This window comes from Oryctolagus cuniculus, chromosome 7 (genome assembly GCF_051225735.1).
Source record: "Oryctolagus cuniculus isolate XC-2025 breed Fujian yellow rabbit chromosome 7, ASM5122573v1, whole genome shotgun sequence".
NCBI lineage: Eukaryota > Metazoa > Chordata > Mammalia > Lagomorpha > Leporidae > Oryctolagus > Oryctolagus cuniculus.
This window is the reverse complement of record NC_142873.1, coordinates 137,462,861-137,485,364: the sequence shown is the minus strand read 5'-3', so window position 1 is coordinate 137,485,364 and position 22,504 is coordinate 137,462,861. Positions and strand designations below refer to the sequence as shown.

At 44.5% G+C, this 22,504-nt stretch overlaps 1 protein-coding gene across 4 annotated transcripts in view; it reads left to right on the top strand.

Annotated features, from left to right (window-relative positions):
* AGO3 (argonaute RISC catalytic component 3) overlaps positions 1–22,504 on the top strand; it is a 138,041-nt gene continuing 115,537 nt past the window's right edge. For 3 of the 4 annotated variants that reach the window (XR_016211118.1, XR_016211119.1, XM_008273686.5), the window contains exons 1-2: positions 462–828; positions 17,454–17,625. Coding sequence is in view for 2 of the 4 variants with exons in the window: in XM_008273686.5 (XP_008271908.2) it covers positions 810–828; positions 17,454–17,625 (191 nt within the window). In the remaining 2 variants the exon portion in view is untranslated. Of the gene's footprint in view, positions 245–461; positions 829–17,453; positions 17,626–22,504 lie in introns of those variants that run through there. The other variant, XM_089301027.1, reaches the window with a different exon arrangement.

The following is a 22,504-nucleotide window of genomic DNA, read 5'->3' as shown; positions in this document are numbered from 1 at the left end:
GTAACAGCTTCTTTCTTAATCATTGTTTCCCAAACCGTATTGTATATTTCCGCCCCCACCCCGGCGGGGGTTGGGGGAGGAGGTCGTTAAGACAACGCTATGGGCTCGGACATCACTCGCAGGCGTGACCGCCTGCGAGGCAGCGGCGCGCGGGACGCCTCAGCTGGGCGCGGCCGGGAGGGTCGGGAGGCGGGTCGGGACCGCAGCCGGCCAGGCACGGCTGCTCCAGGTAGGCGCTCCTCAGGTAAGCTGGGGCCCGCAGCTATGTCGCCTCAGGCAGGGCACCGCCCTCACCAGGGTGGCGCGCGACGTGCGGCGGTCTCCCACCGGGGACTGCTCGGCGCCCGCGCCCTGACACCTCCCCGGCGTCCTCCGCGCTGGCCGCTCCCGCACCGCTCGGGTCCCGGAGGCGAGGCGAGGCGTGGACGCGGGGCGAGCCGGGCAGCGGAACTGACGCCGGCGGGCTTCCGGGGGCGGCCCCGGGGAGAGCGGCGGCGGCGGCGGCGGCGGCCCGCAGTCGTGGAGGAGCGGCGGGAGCGTCAGCGGCTGCGGGCGACGCAAGTTCCGGACAGGGCTCCCCTCTCCTCGCCTTACGTCTCTCCTTCCTCTGGTCTAGTCCAGTGCTGTCTCTCGACGGCGGCTCTTCCGGCCGAGCGCCTTCGGAGTGCGGGTGCTGAGGGGAAGCCGCCGCCGCCCCCGCCTCGGGGCAGAGGAAGGGTGCGTGTCGCGCCGCGTCGCCCCCCGGCACCGCCTCCTGGCCCCCAGTGGCGGCCCCGTTCTCGCTGGAAGCACTCCCCCCAGCTCCATGAATGGAAATCGGCTCCGCAGGTGAGTGAGTCAGAGCTGCCGGGTGCGTGGCGGCGTCACCCCTCTGCGGCTCCCCCACCCCGAGCCTCGCGGCTCCCCCTGCCCCGGCCCCGGTGGGCGACGTGAGCGCGGTGCCTGCGTCCTCCGTCTCCCGCCCCTCCGCGGCTTCCCCGCAGCGCCGCCGCAGGTCCCTGGGGGCCACCGAGTTGGGCGAACCTGCTCGGAGGGTTCAGAGCGGGGTTCTGTGGGCGCGGTGACTCCTCCTTTCCGCGGTGCCCGTCTCCGCACCCGTCGCGGCTGTTAGGCCAGCTGACGGTGCGGCGGGGTGCGTGTCCTTTAACCGGGCTGCGTGTCCCGCCGCCGCCTCACCTGCCTCTGAAGGTAGCTGGGGAGGCACATGGAGGTGACCGAGGAGAATTGGGTGTGAGATCGGTGTTGCTGCCACGGCCAGCGCAAGATGGCATTGCTGTCGTCCCCGAGCGCCCCGCCGGTGCCTCTGGCTGCATGGAGAGTTTTCGAGCTGCTTTGGAAACGTCCTGGATCGCTGCTTTTAGGAGATGGGTCTTAAAATCGCTGATAGCATCCCCCACCACCACCTCCCCAGGCTCCATTACCTAGAGAAGCAGTTATGAGATTCTTGGAAATTTGGATTTTAGAAAAACTACCTTCTCTCCCTGAGGGAAACAGGGGCGTCTTGAGGGAAAATTGCAACAAGGACAGTACTTGTCTTTTAAAAAGCAAAGGCAGTCTCTGTGGTTCTAAAGTAATTAGTTAGGGATATAAAGTAGGTATTACATAACGGTTTGTTTACCAAATGATCATGCTTGGTATGTCAGTTTTGGATGTCTGCTTCATCCAGGTGATAGTTTATAAATTAATATTTGAAATATTTGAGGTAGGGTATCATTGCTAATATTATTACAATCCTGAGTTTCACATCTCTTTTTGCTAAACTTGAGAGGTACCTGAACACAGCAAAAGCTTATGTAAAAGGAACCAATGACATAAAGATAAATAGTTTGTTGAATAGGTTATGGAGTGTTATTGTCAAATGGCTTTAATAAAGCAGTCAGAAATGGTGGGTGTGGGCTGGGAGAGTTTATTATAAGTTTGATTAAGTGGAATTTTCTCCATATCTTCTTGAAAATAGAAAATTTGTTTCAGCCTCTCTTAATTTTTAATAATTTGCTTCCAAAACTGTGTCTGCCCTTGTTTTGAAATTTTCTACCTCGGGATTTGTTTTTACTGTGCAGGAAAGGTGATTTAGGGTTATAGATGAGTTTTCCATAATTGTCCTGTTTTCAAGCCTGAAAAACAAAGCATGAAAGTTAAATACTTTATTAATCACCCTGTAATTTTTAATGATATTTAGAAAATTTTTGAAATGGCTTTCTCCTTTCTTTTTTACATATGAAATTGTGCCCAAATAAATGCAACCTCTGGGAAGATACTTGTACCATCAAACCATCTACTTAACTGGTGCAACCAGCTAAGTATGGCTCTGAAAAAAGTTTTATCTCTTCTTTTTGGGTGCCCATTGCTGAAATATATACCCAGTTAGCTGTGAAATTATGGATTCATCAATCATGCACTTGTCCATCTTGAAACGTAAAGTTATTCTTCAGTGCAGTTTATATGTTACTGACTGTAGTCTAACAAGCTATGCTTTGGCTCAAGATTGTCATCAAAAACAAAACTTTAATTTTTTCCTGAGAATTATATGTAATTGTTATGCTGAATGGGAAGTTGAAAGCATAATGGAGAAGCATGTGCAGCTAACTTTTAAATCCAGAGTTTGAGATACATATGTAGTTTCAAATTGTTTAGTTGTAAGTGTTCTCTAATAGAATATTTGGTTGGTATTAAATCTTGGTGGCTTTGTGTGTGTGGAGATTTTCAGGTGTCATGTTATGATAGGATATTTTAAATTCTAGTTGTTACACTGACACATAGAAAACTATTCAGTATGTTAGAGGACTTCAGATACAGATACCATGTAATTGCCTCTTCTATTTATGTATTTATTTGAAAGGCAGAGTTAGGGAGAGAAAGAGAGAGGTCTTTCCTACGCTGGTTCACTCCCCCAAATGCCTATAACAACCAGGGCCGGGCCAGGCCAAAGTCAGGAACCTGAAACTACATCTGGATCTCCCACATGGGTGACAGGGACCCAAGCCATCTTCCGCTGCTTCCCCAGGGATGTTAGCAGGATGGGAAATGGAGCAGCTGGGACGCAAACCAGCACTCACAGGTGGTAGCTTAACTCACTGTGCCACAATGCCAAACCCCGTGAAATTGTTTCTTGGTGAATCATTCCTCACTAAAAGTCAATATTTGTCTGTTCTTCCCTTTCACATGAAATATTTTAATTGATTTTTAAATATGTCATATAGTCTACTGATTCAGTACTGTCTGAACTTTGCTTTAACAAAAAAACTGACATAGTTTTTTAAATAATATTAGTAGTTTAGCGTCTGTACCTATGACTCCTTAGGGGAACTTGTGACGAAACCCTGTTTGTTTATGGTCTAATTGCAGCCAAACTAAAAGGATAGATTGTTCAAACAAAGCAGGAACAGGGACAGCAGAAATGTTCCTTGAGATATCATGTCTAGGTACTTGTTTTTTAGAACATACTATTCTATTTTTAGGTTAAGTCAGACTATTGTTTAGAATGGAAGGAGTTATACTTAATAATGGAAGGGAAATATTTACTTTCACCCTGAATTAATAATATGCAAATTGATGTAAAGTTTGCTAGTTGGCTTTTTGTTTGTTTAAGATTTATTTGTTTGAAAGGCAGAGTTAAAGAGAGAGCTCTTCTACCTGCTGATTCACTCTCCAAATGGTGGCAATGGCTGGGGCTGGGCCAGGTCAAAGCCTGGAGCCTGGAACTCAATCTAGGTCACCCCATGGGTGACAGGAGCCCAAACACTTGGGCCACCTTCTGCTGCTTTCCCAGGCACATTGGCAGGGAGCTGGATCTAAAGTGGAGCAACTGGATTCGAACTGGGATTCATATTGGATGCCAGTGTGGCATGCGGTAAATTAACCCACCATGCCACAATACCTGTGCCATTCATTGATAGTTGCTTCATACATGGTCTTGCAAAAGTAAATCAGACTCTTTCTTTCTTAGTTGTACTTATAAATTCATATGTCAATATAGTTTTAGAGCTTTGAATTTCTTTAATAATACCAACTAGAAAAGTCATCTGTGGGAGCCAGCGCTGTGGCACCGTAGGTTAATCCTCCGCCTGCAGTGCTACTGCCAGCATCCCATATGGGCACTGGATATAGTCTCGACTGCTCCTCTTCTTTTTTTTTTTTTTTTTTTTTTTTTGACAGGCAGAGTGGACAGTGAGAGAGAGAGACAGAGAGAAAGGTCTTCCTTTGCCGTTGGTTCACCCTCCAATGGCCGCCACGGCCGGCGCCCTGCGACTGGCGCGCTGCGACCGGCGCACCGCGCTGATCCGAAGCCAGAAACCAGGTACTTCTCCTGGTCTCCCATGGGGCCCAAGCACTTGGGCCATCCTCCACTGCACTCCTGGGCCACAGCAGAGAGCTGGCCTGGAAGAGGAGCAACCGGGACAGAATCCGGCGCCCCGACCGGGACTAGAACCCGGTGTGCCGGCGCCGCTAGGTGGAGGATTAGCCTAGTGAGCCACGGCGCCGGCCTCAAATGTAATTTAGTTGACATGACAAAGACATTTAAAAAAGCTACCCTTCATTCCATTACCCTGATTCTTTACGTTTTTAAACCAAAATCCAAACTAATATATTTTTATTTTTAAAAATTAAATTATTTTGGAAATCTGGATGAGTCTTGAAGCTAATTCCTTTTGCTGTATTGGAGAATTTTATGTAATAAGTTGATAATTCAGAACTAATATTTATTTATTTTTCATGGGAACATTGCATTTGTATGGATAAGCCTGGCCTGACAGTATGCAAAGAGGCCTGGGGCCCTGCAGGGGACATCTCCTGGAAGAGATCTCAGTTGTATGTGGAAAAACCCTAGCTAGGAGTAGAGATCTGCCAAATTGCCATAAGCTGTTGAATTCTAGTTGAATACCATTTTGCTTTATAACAGAATCATCTAGTTTCGTATTGTTTTCCATATTCTTAAAATACTTGTGAATCTACCTGAAAAATGAATTGAAATATTTTTTAACCTAACAAAATATATTCTCTTATAGTGCTTAATACTAGGATTTTAAATTTTTTTTTTATTTAATTTTATTTATTTTTTATTTTTTATTTTTTTTTTTTTATTATTTTTGACAGGCAGAGTGGACAGTGAGAGAGAGAGACAGAGAGAGAAAGGTGTTCCTTTGCCGTTGGTTCACCCTCCAATGGCCGCCGCTGCAGCCGGCGCACCGCGCTGATCCGATGGCAGGAGCCAGGAGCCAGGTGCTTATCCTGGTCTCCCATGGGGTGCAGGGCCCAAGCACCTGGGCCATCCTCCACTGCACTCCCTGGCCATAGCAGAGAGCTGGCCTGGAAGAGGGGCAACCGGGACAGAATCCGGCGCCCCAACCGGGACTGGAACCCGGTGTGCCGGCGCCGCAAGGTGGAGGATTAGCCTAGTGAGCCACGGCGCCGGCCTGGATTTTAAAATTAATGTATGGGCCAGCGCCGTGGCTCACTAGGCTAATCCTCCGCCTTGCGGCGCCGGCACACCAGGTTCTAGTACCCGCCGGGGCGCCGGATTCTGTCCCGGTTGCCCCTCTTCCAGGCCAGCTCTCTGCTATGGCCCGGGAGTGCAGTGGAGGATGGCCCAAGTCTTTGGGCCCTGCACCCCATGGGAGACCAGGATAAGCACCTGGCTCCTGCCTTAGGATCAGCGCGGTGTGCTGGCTGCAGCGGCCATTGGAGGGTGAACCAACGGCAAAGGAAGACCTTTCTCTCTGTCTCTCTCTCTCACTGTCCACTCTGCCTGTCAAAAAAAAAAAAAAAAAATTAATGTATGAAGTCTAAGGGCTTTTTTTTTTAATAGGGAAAAAGGCCAAAGTGAAGTTTTGTTTTCAGGAAGTCAAAATTGAAAAGATGATTTACTTAAGATAAGTATCCTTTCCAGACCTGGATAGTCTCAGAATGTTGGGATGAACAGTCTTCACTAGACATTCCTACTTTCTAATTCAGTTGTCTAGGATATTCAATAGACCCTCATTCTTGGCTCATTAACAAAACAGATGTGAGAAAGAATATTGTGTGGTTTTTCAACCATAATGGTTATGCTGTTAGGATGCATAAACAGCCTTTCTGTATTTGGAGTTTCTATGGTTTTTTGCCATTATTTGTGTTAATATTAATGACTTTCTTTGGCTAACCATGGCTTAAAGGGAAAGAAAAAAAAGACAATTGAGATTCAGCAAAACCTTGTCACACAACTGATGCTTTCTCATATTTTAAATGTGGACATTTTGTGGTTTGGTTACAATAAAAAATTATGTGCATTTGTCTGAAATGTTGGTTTAATGAAATATTCTGGAGGAATTTTTTGTTTTACATCAGCTAGTTATTTTATACATTATTTCCAAATTGTCAAGTTCTTAGAAAATTAAAAGGTATTTATAAAATATAGACAGGTATTTTTAGGTTTTTCATTTGTCAAAGAAATTTTGCAAGAAAATATTTTCAATTGTAGGCTTATGTAATACTATTTTTGAGTTATTACTAATACTTGATCTTTTAAATGAGTTCTAAGTCTTCTAACAACACAAGAGAGTATTTCTCTGGATTTAAAAGAGGGGCCAGCATTGTGGCAGAGTGGGTTAAGCTGCTGCCTGCAATGCCTGCATCTACAGGGGCACCAGTTCGTGTCCAGGCTTCCCCAGTTACGATCCAGCATCTCTGCTGTTGCTCTTGGGAAGGCAGCAGAGGTTAGCCTTGTGCTTGGGCTCCTGCACCCATGTGGGAGACCCAAACGAAGCTCCTGGTTTCAGTATGGTTGGGTCATTTGAGGAGTGAACCAGCAGATGGAAGATCTGTCTCTCCTCCTCTCTGTAACTCTTATCTTTCAAATAAATAAATATATTTATAAAAAATAGTTAAAGAATAGATTACAAAATGGGCTACCTAACTGAGACTTTTTAATGATTTGTCAATGTTAAGTTTAACTAACATATAACATTATTTTGGTGAGAGAGGCTAGGGGTTTATGGGAAACCTCTACCCTCTGCTTAATTTTCCTGTGAACCTATAACTGCCTTAAAGTATAAAGTGTGTTAAGATTGTTACTTATTTAGTTTACCTTCTTAAAAAATTAATAAAAAAGATTTTGAGAGAGCCCTTCCAATTCACTGGTTCATTCCCCAAATGCCTACCACAAAGTGGGGAGTTCCCCCTCCAACCCTCTGCCTTGACCAAAGCCAGGAGCCTGAAACCTAATCCAGGTTTCTCACGTGGATGTCAGGAACCCAATCTCTTGGACCATCACTTAGGCCTCCCAGGATCAGCGTTAACAGGAAGCTGGAATCCAGAGCAGGAGTCCTGAATGGAACTCAGACATTCCAGTGTGGGATGTGGGCATCTTGATTGCCAAATACCTGCTCTTCTGTATTCTTTTACATTTTTATTTATTTGTTTTCATTTTATTGGTAGGCAAAGAGGGAAAGGTCTTTCATTCACTGTTTCACTCCCCACATGGCCCCAACAGCTAGAGTTGGTCCAGGCTGAAGCCAGAAGCCCTATCTCATTTTGGGGCAGTAAGGAACCAACTACATGAGTCATCATTGCTTACCTCCCAGCCTACGCATTAACAAGAACCTGGAATCAAAAGTGGAACTGGGACTGGAACCCAGGTACTCCCATATGGGATGCAGATGTCCCGAGCAGGGTAGCATGTTAACTGCTGCCCCAAACTCCCATCCCAGATTATTTTTAAATGGAGTCACAGTGCCATTATCACAGCAAAATAATCACAACAGTCCTTTATATTAAACACCTTGTCATTGTTTAAATTTCTACTTATTTTCAAATATACTTTAACAGTTCCTTTTTTTTTTTTTTTTTAGTGGTATGAGTTGGTCATACTTCCCACAAGTTTTTATTTGTCTTTTGACTTCATTTAAAGTTTGTATTTTTGTCACACAGAAGATTATAAATTTTTAACAATTTTTTTAAAAAATTGCACTTTGCCCTTTTTTTCTCATTTTTGGGGTCAGGAGCCAAATAAATTTGACACATTGATTGAGTGATATGTTTTTCAAATGTATTTTAATCTGTACATTTCTTCTTTTTTTTAACCTTTTTTTTTTAAGTTATTTATCCTTCTAAAGTTTCTCAGTTTGGGTTTTGCTAATTCCATCTTCACAATGTAATGCAACATGTTCCTCTGGATTTCCTATAAACTGCTAGTCGATCTAAGGCTTGGTGAGGTTCAAGCCCTTTGTTTTGAATTTATTTCTGTTGGACTTTTGACTCTAATCCCTCAATAAAGTTGTTTTTATCAAGCTTACCAAAGGCTTTCATGAATCTAACAGTTCCTAAAATTTCATTTTACTTGACATTTCATCCCCATCTGATTTACTTTATTCTTGAAACAGTTTTTTAAGTTGGTTTTTGGGGTATTACTTGGCCATTATTTGCTGGTTCTTTTGCTGCTTTTTCATTATTTTACCCAATCTCAAAACACTGGGAGTGTCCCAGGGCTTAGTGTTCTTCTGTAGCCATGCCTCATTCTGAGTGATCGCCCCTAATTAAATATACAGTATGTGCTGAGCAAACCCACATTTGTATTTCCAGCCTGGACCCCTCCCTGGCACTCCACCATGTCACTCTAATTGACTGCTACTAGACACCTGCTTGTTTAGAGAACTCAAACTTAACATGTTCTGAAAATCTTGATTTCCTCTTCAAATCTGATGCTCTGAGTCTTTTCTGTCTCAGTAAATGACACTCAGTAAACGACAGTTTTTTAGCTATGTAGATAAAAAATCCTTGAGGATCCTTTCCTTGAATACTCACATCTAATCATTAACAATTCCTATCGGGCTTATTACCTTGTAATATTTTTCACAGCTACTTTTGTTACTTTGTTACTTTATGTCAATTTTTAAAGAGATTTATTTATTTATTTACTTGAAAGTTACACCGAGAGAAAAGGAGAGGCAGAGAGAGAGAGAGAGAGAGAGAGGTTTTCCATCTGCTGGTTCACTCCCCAATTGGCTGCAATCGGAACTGCACCGATCCAAAGCCAGGAGCCAGGTGCTTCTTCCTGGTCTCCCATGTGGGTGCAGGGGCCCAAGGACTTGGACCATCTTCTTCTACTTTCCCAGGCCATAGCAGAGAGCTGGATCAGAAGTGGAGCAGCCAGGTCTCGAACCGGTGCCCATATAGGATGCCGGGCTTTAGGCCAGGGCGTTAACCTGCTGTGCCACAGCACTGGCCCCTACTTTGTTACTTTAGTCCTAGTCAATTTTATCCTTTGACAGCACAACCAAATAACCTATTAACTGGTCTTTCTGCTAGTTCTCTAACAAATACTCTTTCATAGAGCAGCTGGAGTGATCCTTTAATTTTTTTTTAATTTTTATTTATTTATTTGAAAAGCAGAGAAATAGAGACAGTGAGAGATCTGATTGTGTATTCCTTAAGTGCCTGCAACAACCAGGGCTGGGCCAGGCAGAAGCCAGAATCCAGAAAAGCAAACCAGGTCTCCCATGTGAGTGGCATGGACTCAACTATTTGAGGCATCACCTGCTGCCTCCCAGGGTGCACATTAACAAGAAGCAGGATCAGAAGTGGAGGCACTCCAACGTAGTATACAAGCATCTTGAGTGATGTTGTAGCCTTTGCACCAAACACCTACTCTCCATTTTTTTTTTATTTAATGAGCATAAATTTCCAAAGTACAGCTTATGTATTACAATAGCTTCCTCCCCCCCATAACTTCCCTCCCACCCACAACGCTCCCCTCTCCCACTCCCTCTCCCCTTCCCTTCACATCAAGATTAATTTTCAATTATCTTTATATACAGACGATCAATTTAGCGTATATTAAGTAAAGATTTCCACATTTTGCTCCCACACAGAAACACAAAGTGTAAAATACTATTTGAGTACTAGTTATAGCATTAATTAAACACCTAAGAGTAATTGTGTATTAATTACAGAGTTCAACCAATAGTTTTAAGTAGAATATAAAATGCAACTTTTGTATTGTTGTAGCTCCCCCCCCACCTCCCTCCCTCCCGTGGCCCTCCCCTCACCCACTCCCTCTCCCATCCCACCCTTCATCACGTTTCATTTTCAGTTACCTTCATATACTGAAGATCAACTTAGTATATACTAAGCAGGGATTGCAACAGGCTGCACTCACACAACCGAAGCAGGTATAGGGTATTGTTCGACTAGTAGTGTTGTTTTTGAGTTTCATAGTTAAACACATTAAGGACAGAGATCCTATGTGGGGAGCATGAACCCAGTGACTCCCGTTGTTGATTTAACAATTGGCACTCTTATTTATGATGTCAGCAATCACCCGAGACTCTTGCTATGAGCTGTCTAGGCTATGGAAGCCCCTTGAGTTCACCAACTCTGAATTTGTTTAGTCAAGGCCGTATCACAGTGGAGGTTCCTTCCTCCCTTCAGAGAAAGGCGCCTCTCTCCTTGATGGCCTGATCCTTCTGCTAGTGTCTTGTTCACCAGGATCTTTCATTTAGATTGTTTTTTGCCACCGTGTCATGGCTTTCCATGCCTGTGAGACTCTCATGGACCTTTTAGCCAGATCCGCATGTCCCAAGGGTTGATTCTGAGGCAGGAGTGCTGTTTTGGGCGTTTGCCATTCTCTGAGTCTGCTGTGTCCTGCTTCCCCTGCAGGATCATTCTCTCTCTTTTGATTCTATCCTTCATTATTTGCTTACACTGGTCTTATTTGTGAAATCTCTTCGACACTTACCCTTTCTTTTTGATCAGTTGTGTATTTATACTTATCACTTTACGAAGTGTGCTGGCATTGGTACCTGCCTCCTTGGTAAGGTTGAGTTGAAATCCCCTGGCACATTTCTAGTTCCACCATTGGAGGTAGGTCTGAGTGAGTATGTGCTGTCCTATATATCTCCTCCCTCTCTTATTCCCACTCCTATGTTTCACAGAGATCAATTTTCTGTTAATTTTTAAACGCTTAGGAATGGTTGTGCATTGATTGCAGAGTTCAACCAGTGGTCTTGTGTAGAGCAAACTGAGCAACAACAACAACAAAAATACTAAAGGAACAAAATAGTAAGTTGTTCCTCAACAGTCTAAACAAGGGCTGCTCATGTCATTGTCTCTCATAGTGTCTATTTCACTTCAATGGGTATCATTTTAGGTGCTCGTTTAGTTGCCATTGATCAGGGAGAACATGTGATATTTGTCCCTTTTGGACTGGCTTATTTCACTCAGCATGATGTTTTCCAGCTTCCTCCATTTTGTTGTAAATGCCCAGATTCATTGTTTTTTACTGCTGTATAGTGTTCCATAGAGTACATATCCCATAGTTTCTTTATCCAGTCATCCGTTAATGGACATTTAGGTTGATTCCATGTCTTAGCTATTGTGAATTGAGCTGCAACAAATATTGAGGTGCAAATGGCTTTTTTCTCCCCTTTAATTCCATTTGGGTATATTCGAAGGAGTGGGATGGCCCTACTCTACAATTTTAAAAAGTTGAAGTCAGGAGGCCTGCCCTGTAGCACAGCGGGTAACACAGCTACCTGCAGCGCCTGCATCCCATATGGGCACTGGTTCTAGTCCCAGCTGCTCCACTTCTGATCCTGCTCCCTGCTAATATGCCTGGGAAAGCAGTAGAAGATGGCCCAAGTGCTTGGGACCCTGCACCCATGTGGGAGGCCCGAAAAAGATCCTGGTCCCTGCCCAGCTCCAGTCTTTGTAGCCATTTGGGGGGTGAACCAGTGTACAGAAAATCTCTCTGTAAACTCTGCCCTTCATATACATAAATAAATCTTTAAAATTAAGTAAGGTTGTAATACTTCTTGACTCAGTACCCAGAGAACTCTGAGGATTGGCAGTACTTGACTTTAATATTTGCTAATAAGCAACAGTAATCAAGACAGTGTAGTTTTGTTGAAAGAATGGACAAGTAGATCAGTGGAACAGAATTGAGTCCCAGGATTGCAGGTAACAATGTGAGTTATACTAGTTATGAAATTTTAGGCAGCTGTTTGTGTTTTCCTCATCTGTAAAATGATTCATTTCTTTGTATGGTTTATTTGTCGATAAGATAACAGATATAAAGCACTTAGCATATTGCCCAAGACATGGTAAGAGCTTGATAAATTTTGTCTATTATACATTATCCACTTTGATCCTGATAAGATTCATAAGAATGAGGCAGGTCTGATCTTTTTACCATTTTCTAGATTTGGAGATTTAGGGACTTTAAACATTCAGTGAAGGTCAAATGCTTAGATGAATGACAGTCAGAAATATGGACTAGTCCATAGGGCCAGCTTTGTGGCATGACAGGTTAAGCCACCGCCTGCAACGCTGGCATCCTATATAGGTGCTGGTTCAAGTCCTGGCTGCTCTACTTCCAATCCAGCTCTGTGCTAATGTGCCTGGGAAAGCAGCAGAAGTAGGCCCAAGTCCCTGGGTTGCTGTACCCTCTGGGAGACCTGGATGGAGCTCCTGGCTCCTGGCTTTGGCCTGGCCTAGTCCTGCTTGTCGTGCCATTTGGGGAGTGAACCAGCAGATTGAAGATCTCTCTCTCTCTCTGTCTCTCCCTCTCAGTAGCTCTGCCTTTCAAATAAATAAATAAATAAATCTTTAGAAAAAATGAAATATTGGCCATTGCCGCGGCTCAGTAGGCTAATCCTCCACCTTGCAGCATCGGCACACTGGGTTCTAGTCCCGGGCGGGGCGTCGGATTCTGTCCCGGTTGCTCCTCTTCCACGCCAGCTCTCTGCTGTGGCCCAGGAGTGCAGTGAAGGATGGCCCAAGTGCTTGGGCCCTGCACCCCATGGGAGACCAGGAGAAGCACCTGGCTCCTGCCATCAGATCAGTGTGGTGCGCCGGCTGAGCACGCCAGCCACGGCGGCCATTGGAGGGTGAACCAACGGCAAAAGGAAGACCTTTGTCTCTGTCTCTCTCACTGTCCACTCTGCCTATCAAAAAAATTTTTTTAAAAAATTAAAAAAAAATGAAATATGGCCTGGTCTAGAATTTCTACAGTATTACCTACAGATTGGTTTAGCAAGAAATATGCTCTAAGAGATTTTTATAAATAATTGGAACAAAATTTAAAAACCAATAATTCTGGCAGTACTTTAATACATTTTATCCATATTGTATAAATAGTTGTTGTTAACCTAACTTTTTTACTTGTGATATTAACTCATCTTTTTGATATATGATGGAATTAATTTTCTTAAAGTTTGTTAGAGTTTTTGCATGTTCTTCCATGAGGTTGATGTGTGATTTTCCTTTTTCATAATTTTTGTTATGTTTTAGGATCAGAATTTTTCTGGCATCAGAAATTTAATTTTTTGGAAGAAGTTGTATCAAATTATTTTTTCTTAAATAAATGTTTACAGATTTAATGTTTTTCAAATTGTCAAATTTTTCAGATTTTTTCAAATGTAATTTTTAGTTTATTCAGGTAGTAGGTACTTATTAACTGCACTTATCATTTGATTAACAAAACTACATTTTGGGGCATAAAAATTTAGTGGTAAGGCCAGTGTTGTGGCTTAGTGGTGTTGTGGCTTAGTGGGTAAAGCCATCTGTTATGCTGGCATCCCAAGTGGGTGCCAGTTCATGTCATGTCCCAGCTACTTCACTTCTGATCCAGCTCTCAGCAAATGGCCTGGGAAAAGCAGTGGAAGACTGCTCAAGCGTTTGGGTACCTACCACTCACCTGGGAGACCCAGATGAAGCCCTGGCTTTGTGGCCATCCAAGGAGTGAACCAGCAGATGGAAGATTCTCTCTCTGTCTCTCTCTTTTCTTTTTTTCTTTTTTGACAGGCAGAGTGGACAGTGAGAGAGAGAGAGAGAGAAAGGTCTTCCTTTTGCAGTTGGTTCACCCTCCAATGGCCGCCACGGCTGGCGCGCTGCGGCCGGTGCACCGCGCTGATCCGAAGGCAGGAGCCAGGTGCTTCTCCTGGTCTCCCATGGGGTGCAGGGCCCAAGCACTTGGGCCATCCTCCACTGCCTTCCCGGGCCACAACAGAGGGCTGGCCTGGAAGACAGAATCCGATGCCCTGACTGGGACTAGAACCCGGTGTGCCGGCGCCGCTAGGTGGAGGATTAGCCTATTGAGCCGCGGCGCCGGCTCTCTGTCTCTGTCTCTTCTTCTCTCTATATAATGCTGACTTTCAAAATAAATAAATAAATCTTAATAAAAAATTTAGTGATCGATATCAGTTAGATTTTTATTTTTTTTTTTTGACAGGCAGAGTGGACAGTGAGAGAGAGAGACAGAAAGGTCTTCCTTCTTCCGTTGGTTCACCCCCCAATGACCTTTGCATCTGGTGCGCTGCGGCTGGCGCACCGCGCTGATGCTGATCCGAAGCCAGGAGCCAGGTGCTTCCTCCTGGTCTCCCATGGGGTGCAGGGCCCAAGCACTTGGGCCATCCTCCACTGCCTTCCCACACCACAGCAGAGAGCTGGCCTGGAAGAGGGGCAACCAGGACAGAATCCGGCGCCCTGACCGGGACTAGAACCCGGTGTGCCTGCGCCGCAAGGCGGAGGATTAGCCTATTGAGCCGTGGCAGCGGCTGGTATCACTTAGATTTTAAAATTGAGATGAGATTGATGAGGAAATGAAATTAAAATGAATTTACCTCAGTGCAAGAGCATTTGAAAACCATTAATGGTTTTTTTTTTTTTTTTTAAGATTTTATTTATTTGACAGGTAGAGTTACAGAGAGAAAGGTCTTTCTTCCAAATGGCCGCAATGGCCGGAGCTGCGCAGACCCCAGGCCAGGAGCCAGGTGCTTCTTCCTGGTCTCCCATGTGGGTGCAGGAGCCCAAGCATTTAGGCCATTTTCTACTGCTTTCCCAGGCCACAGCAGAGAGCTGGATTGGAAGAGGAGGAGCAGCAGGACTAGAAGCAGCGCCCATATAGGATGCTGACACTGCAGGCGGAGGATTAATCTACTGAGCCTCAGTGCCGGCCATAGTTTTTTCCATAATATATATTTTCTATGAGCTTTTTGAAGGCTCCTTGCATGTATACTATTAAATTCAACATTTAGGGGTGGCATTTGGCTTAGCAGTTAGGACACCTCTTGGGATGCCCATGTCCCATGTTTGAGAGTTTATGTTGGGTCCTGGCTCTGTTCTCCATTCCAGCTTCCTGGGAGGCAGCAGATGATGGCTTTAGCAACTGGGTCCCTGCCAACCATGTGGACAGCCTGTGTTGAGTTCCCTTTCACACACCTTTGGTCTAGCCCAGCCCTGGCTGTTGTGGGCATTTGGGGACTAAATCAGCAAGTGGGTGGCGCTCTTTCTCTCTCTGCCATTTAAATTAATTAATTTTTTTTAAATTTAATGAATGTGAATTTACAAAGTGCAACTTTTGTAGACCAGCGCCGCGGCTCACTAGGCTAATCCTCCGCCTTGTGGCGCCTGCACACCAGGTTCTAGTCCCAGTCGGGGCACTGGATTCTGTCCCGGTTGCCCCTCTTCCAGGCCAGCTCTCTGCTGTGGCGCGGGAAGGCAGTGGAGGATGGCCCAAGTGCTTGGGCCCTGCACCCCATGGGAGACCAGGATAAGTACCTGGCTCCTGCCATCAGATCAGCATGGCGCGCCGGCCGCAGCATGCCGGCCGCGGCGGCCATTGGAGAGTGAACCAACAGCAAAGGAAGACCTTTCTCTCTCTCTCTCTCTCTCACTGTCCACTCTGCCTGTCAAAAAAAAAAAAGTGCAACTTTTGTATTGTTGTGGCTCCCCCCCCAACCTCCCTCCCTCCCTAAATTAATTAATTTTAAAAATAGATGTAATAGGGTCCTGTGCTGTGGTATAGTGGGCTAAGTCTCTGCCTGCATTACCTGCTTCTCATATGGGCGCTGGTTCATATCCCGTCTGCTCCTCTTCTGATCCAGCCCCCTCTAATGGCCTGGGAAAGCAGTAGAAGATGGCCCAAGTGCTTGGCCACTGCACCCATGTGAGAGACCCTGCAGAAACTCATGGATTTGTATTGTTGCAGCCATTTGGGGAGTGAACCAGTGGATAGAGACCTTTCTCTCTGTCTCTCCCTCTCTCTGTAACTCTGCCTCTCAAATAAATACAGAAAATCTTTACAAAAAAAAAAAGATGTAACAACTTTTTAAAAAAAATATTTATTTTATTTGAAAGAGATGAGAGAAAGAGTGAGAAATGGTGAGAGAGAGAGATTTCATCCATCCACTGGTTCACTCCCTGGATGACCACAACAGCTACTGCTGGGCCAGGCCAAAGCCAGGAACCGGGAGCTTCTTCCAAATCTTTCACATGAGTGGCAGGGGCCCAAGCACTTGGGCCATCTTCTGCTGCTTTTCCCAGGCCATTAGCAGGGAGAAGGATCAGAAGAGGAGCAGGTTCGATACAAACTGGTACCCATATGGGATGTCAGTGCAGATGGCAGATTTATCCGCTGTCCACAATGCTGGCTCCTTAATTATTATTTTTTAATTAAATATTTATTTATTTATTTGAAAATCAGAGTTACACAGAGAGAGAAGGAGAGGTAGAGAGAGAGGGAGAGGTCTTCCATCCGATGGTTCACTCCCCAATTGGTCGCAACGGCCGGAACTGTGCCAATCTGAAGCCAGGAGCCAGGAGCTTCCTCCAGGTCTCCCACATGGGTGCAGGGACCCAAGGATTTGGGCCATCTTGTACTGCTTTCCTAGGCCATAGCAGAGAGCTGGATCAGAGGTGGAGCAGCAGGCACTCGAACTGGCGCCCATATGGGATGCCGGCACTGTAGGCGGAGGCTTTACCCGCTACGCCACAGCTCCTTAATTATTTTTAAGGGTACAGTTCAGTTTTGCTAAGTATATCTACATAGCTGCTCAACCAATCTCTAGAACTCCTTTAATTTTGCAAAACTGAAACTATACTGTTGGAGCTGATGCTGTGGCGCAGTAGGTTAATCCTCCGTCTGCGGCGCCGACATCCCGTATGGGCACTGGTTCTAGTCCCAGCTGCTCTTCTTCCAATCCAGCTCTCTGCTGTGTCCTCGGAAAGCAGCAGAGGATGGCCCAAGTCCTTGGGCCCCTGCACCCACATGGGAGACCCGGAAGAAGCTTCTGGCTCCTGGCTTTGGATTGGCGCAGCTCTGGCTATTGTGGCCAATTGGGGAGTGAACCAGCAGATGGAAGACTTCTCTCTCTCTCTGCCTCTCCTCTGTCTGTGTCACTCTGACTTTCAAATAAATAAATCTTTCTTTTTTTCCCCCCCAAAAAAAGGTGGGGGGCAGAGTTACAGAGAGAGAGAGAGAGGCCTTCCTTCAGAATAATTTAGAGTGTACAGTTTATGTTCTTAATGAAGAGAGGAAGTTGGGGTGAAGGAAGTTTTTGAAGTATTAGGAAAGATGTCATCTTTTAGCAATAGGCTTTAACCATTGTCAGCTGTACTTACAATTCTATCAAACTGTGGTTGAAAGTGGTATCAAATGCAGTGTGTAATAGTGTGACTCTTCTTTTTCTTCTCCTTGGCAGGACCCGTTGGGGCCCAGCCCCTACTCATGGTGCCCAGAAGACCTGGCTATGGCACCATGGGCAAACCCATTAAATTGCTGGCTAACTGTTTTCAAGTTGAAATCCCAAAGATTGATGTCTACCTCTATGAGGTAGATATTAAACCAGACAAGTGTCCTAGGAGAGTGAACAGGTAAGAGTCATGTAACGTTGGAGATCCCTTGCTGTTCCTCTTTGCTTTGGTAATTATTTGTTTGTTTTGTATGTTGAATTACAGGATAGCATGTAACAGTATACCCATGAACTTGTGACAGTTTGTTTTGAAATGGATTACTTCAGATATGATGGTGGGAAAAATCTGCAAACAGCCTTGAAATTATTCCATGATAACATGAACTCACTTGTTTTTGATAATAGAAAAGACCCAAGTCATTTTTACATGCTGTTGAAATGAAGTGGAGCATCCTGAGCGTATCTTTTTCCTTGCTATTAGGTAGTACATCCATGCTACTTTCTTCTCCCCATCCCACCTTACTTGCTGCTTTTTTAATGTTTCCTCTAAGAGGATGGTGATGGTGGTAGCAGTTGTGGGTAGCAGTGCTGGTTGTCATGCTTTCTGTTCTCCTTATCCTCAATTCCTAAGTCTTCTTTACTATTATGTGGGATTTAGTGTATACTCATATAGTAGATAAAAATGTATCCATCTGCTTGCAATAAACTTCTACTACCTTCCCCCAAATGACACATTTATAGCTGGTGGTGGTTTAGGTAATACAGAGAATATAAGAGAAATTTATGATGTAATATATACCAGTTATATTCTGATTTAGAAAAAGCACACTTAAAAAACAATATGATATTTAATTTAGTACTTTGGCTTTATTATTCCAGCCTTTTCTTATTTGATCAGCCTTTTTTTTTTTTTTTTTTTTTTTACTTTATTTGAAAGGCAAAGAGACAGAGAGCTTCCATCTGCTTATTTACTCCCCAAGTATCTGCAACAGCTAGAGCTAGACCAGGTCTGTGTCTTCCACATGGGTGGCAAGAACCCAAGTATTGTCTGCTGTATTCCAGGATGTACATTCTCAGGAAATTGGATCACAAGTGAGTATCTGGAACCTCTACCAGGCACTCTTATATGGGATGTGAACCTCCCAAGCAGCAACTTAACTCTTGACTGAAATGTCTACCCATTTAATAATTATTATTTTTTAATTTTTTTATTTTACAGGTAGAGTTACAGACAGTGAGAGAGAGAGACAGAGAGAAAGTTCTTCCTTCCATTGGTTCACTCCCCAAATGGCCGCTACGGCCGGCGCTGTGCCCTGTGTCTCCGAAGCCAGGAGACAGGTGCTTATTCTTTATTAAAGGCCTTTGTTTAAGACATAGGTGCCGGCTGGCGCTGCGGCTCACTAGGCTAATCCTCCACCTTGCGGCGCCGGCACACCGGGTTCTAGCCCTGGTCGGGGCGTCGGATTCTGTCCCGGTTGCCCTTCTTCCAGGTCAGCTCTCTGCTATGGCCCGGGAGTGTAGTGGAGGGTGACCCAAGTCCTTGGGCCCTGCACCCGCATGGGAGACCAGGAGAAGCACCTGGCTCCTGGCTTCGGATCAGTGCGGTGCGCCTGCTGCAGCGCGCTGGCTGCAGCGGCCATTGTGGGGTGAACCAGTGGCAATGGAAGACTTTTCTCTCTGTCTCTCCCTCTCTCTCACTGTCCACTCTGCCTGTCAAAAAATAAAAAAAGACATAGGTGCCAGTTGGGGTGGCTGTTTGGCCTAGGGGGTTAAGATGCCCGCACCCCATTTCGGACTGCTTGGATTCAGTACCACCTCCAGCTACTGACTGACATGAGTTCCCATTTCCTGATTTTGGCCACCTACCCTGCTCAGCACTGGCCATCAGAGGCATTTGGGGAGCGAACCAGCAGATGGGAGCTGTCTTTCTCTCTCTCTACTTGGATAAGTAGATTAAAAAATTTTTTTAAATACATAGATAAGGGGCCAACGCCGTGGTGCACTAGGTTAATCTTCCACCTGCAGCACCAGCATCCCATATGGGCGCCAGTTCTAGTCCCAGTTGCTCTTCTTCCAGTCCAGCTCTCTGCTGTCGCCTGGGAAAGCAGTGGAAGATGGCCCAAGTGCTTGGGCCCCTGTACCCACATAGGAGACCAGGAAGAAGCACCTGGCTCCTGGCTTCGGATTGGTGTAGCTCCAGCCGTTGCAGCTATTTGGGGAGTAAACCAATGGAAGGAAGACCTTTCTCTCTGTCTGTCTGTCTCTCTCTCTCTCTCTGTAACTCTACCTGTCAAATAAATAAATAAAATATTTTAAAAAATACATAGATAGTTCTTGTTAATTAGTAAAGGAGATAGATATGGAAGAAATATGGAGAGCCTGGGCTCCAGTGCCTGATCTGCCACCTGCTAATGCAGACCTGGGAGGTAGCAGGTGATGGCTCAAGCTCTTGGGTTCTTGCCACCCACATGGGAGACCTGGATTGAATTTCTTTCTCCTTGCTCAGACCTGGCCCATCCCCAGCTCTTAAGGGCACTTGGGGGAAATGAATGAACAGATTAGATCTTTCTCTATACTCTGTCAAAAAACAAACAAACAAAAACGAACACCCAGAGGCCGATGCTGTGGCCTAGCGAGTGAAGCCTCTACCTACAGTGCCGGCATCCCATATGGGCACCAGTTCTAGTCCCAGCTGTTCCACTTCCAATTCAGCTCTCTGTTGTGGAGGGGCAGTGGAGGATGGCCCAAGTCCTTGGGCCCCTGTACCTGTGTGGGAGACTGGGAAGAAGCTCTTGGCTTCACATCAGCACAGCTCTGGCCATTGCTGCCATCTGGGGAGTAGGCCAGCAGATGGAGGAACCTCCCCCCCCAACCCTGCCTCTACCTCTGCCTCTCTGTAACTCTGCCTTTCAAATAAATAAATAAATAAATATTTAGAAAAAAAAGAAAAAGAACACCCCTGTTAGCATGCTTTCCAATCATAATAATATACCATTAATATTACTAATAGCATAATTTTCTTCAAATACTCTGCTGAGATTTTCATTTAAGAAGCCAAAATGGTATCCAGATTTTTTTCCTTCTAAAATTCAATCATCAATATTATGTCAATATACAATATGTTGGTATTATACTATTTTTTTTTTTTTTGACAGGCAGAGTGGACAGTGAGAGAGAGAGACAGAGAGAAAGGTCTTCTTTCCACTGGTTCACCCCCCAGATGGCCACTACGGCTGGTGCACTGAGCCGATCTGAAGCCAGGAGCCAGGTGCTTCCTCCTGGTCTCCCATGTAGGTGCTGGGGCCCAAGCACTTGGGTCATCCTCCACTGCCACCTCAGGCCACAGCAGAGAGCTGGACTGGAAGAAGAGCAACTGGGACTAGAACCGGCGCCCATATGGGATGCCAGCGCTGCAGGTGGAGGATTAACCAAGAGAGCCACGGCACCGGCCCCTATTCTGATGGTTTAAACCCATATATATTTAGCAGTTGAGCAGACTATCATAAAATCTTAAGTTACAGATTTTATACTCTAGGTCACAATATTTCCAAAGATACTTGGTTTTAGTTGAGACCATTCTCTTGTTTAAAAAAAAAATCCTAAACCAGTAATATATGAAACCTGCTTAAACAAATATGCTCTTTTATCAAATTATCATTTTCAATCAAAATCACTTAGTAGGGAAAAAAGAAAGGCTTTCTCTTCCTACAAAAAAAAAGGAGGGGTGATTAAAAGACAAAAAAGCAACAGGCATAAAATTTAAAGAATAAATTTGTACAGAAGTTGACTCAAAAAATTATTCAAAGCATTTCCTGCATAATTTGCCAAAAAAAAAAAAAAAAAACTCTTCTGACTAAAGTGGAAACATATTTGGCTGCAATACCTCATTCTATTACTATGAACCATGTCTTAATGCCAAATATTTGCTCATGTGGCATCTGGACAAGAGAAACATCACACATGTTGATCTGAGTATTAAAAATCTCAAGTCACTTAGAAGGCAATCACTATGACTCTACAGTAAGCAACAACAAAAATCTGTACACTAGTATGACACAAAACAATCTGCATTAATTTTAACCATTTTGGACAAGTTAAATTACATTTAACTGAACTGCTGCATTTTGGCACTTAACTGTCTTGCTAATAATGAAAAGGAATTATAAAATGCTACCTAGTTCTAACTTCTAGAATTCCAGTTGTTGAAGTATAAGACATAAACCACCAATTTTGGAAGGTAACAAACAGGTTTAACTGCCTAGTTATGCAATAATATTGTAAAGATAGACTATAAAAAACAAGCCTGTTGAAGACATTAAAGAAGCTTTGCAGATCTTGACATTAAATCAAGGCAATATTATTAACAAAGTATGGTTGGCCCTCTCATATCCATGGGTCTGCATTTGCAGATTCAACCAATCATGGATCAAAATATTCAGAAAAAAACTGTATACGTACTGAACACATAAAGACATTTTTCTTATTACTCCCTAAACAATGCAGTATGAAAACTACTTACATAGCATTTCCATTGTGTTAGATATTATAAGTAACCTAGAGATGATTTTAAGTATATGGAGGTTATATAAAAATACTATGCCATTATATAAGGGACTTGACCATCCATGAATTTTGGTATCCATAGGGTGGTCTGGAGTCAACCCCGTAGGGATTCTGAAAAATGACTACACAGAAGTGATTTATGCCTTTCTTAGTATCTCATGGAACTGATAATTCCTCTTAAACTCAAATAAAAGATACCCAAGAATTTTCTACTCGGAAACATCTAAACTACTCACACTGGAAAATAACAAAGTACTCTAAAGAAAAAATGAAATGAGGGGGACTGGCATTGTGGTACAGCGGGTAAAGCTGCCATCCTGCCACGCCACCACCCCATATGGGCACGGGCTGGAATTCCAGCTGCTCTACTTCCAAGCCAGCTCTCTTCTAATGTGTTTGGGAAAGTAGTGAAAGATGGCCCAAGTGCTTGGGCCCCTGCACCCATGTCAAGGACTTGGAAGAAGCTCCTGGCTCCTGGCTTCAGATCAGCCCAGCTC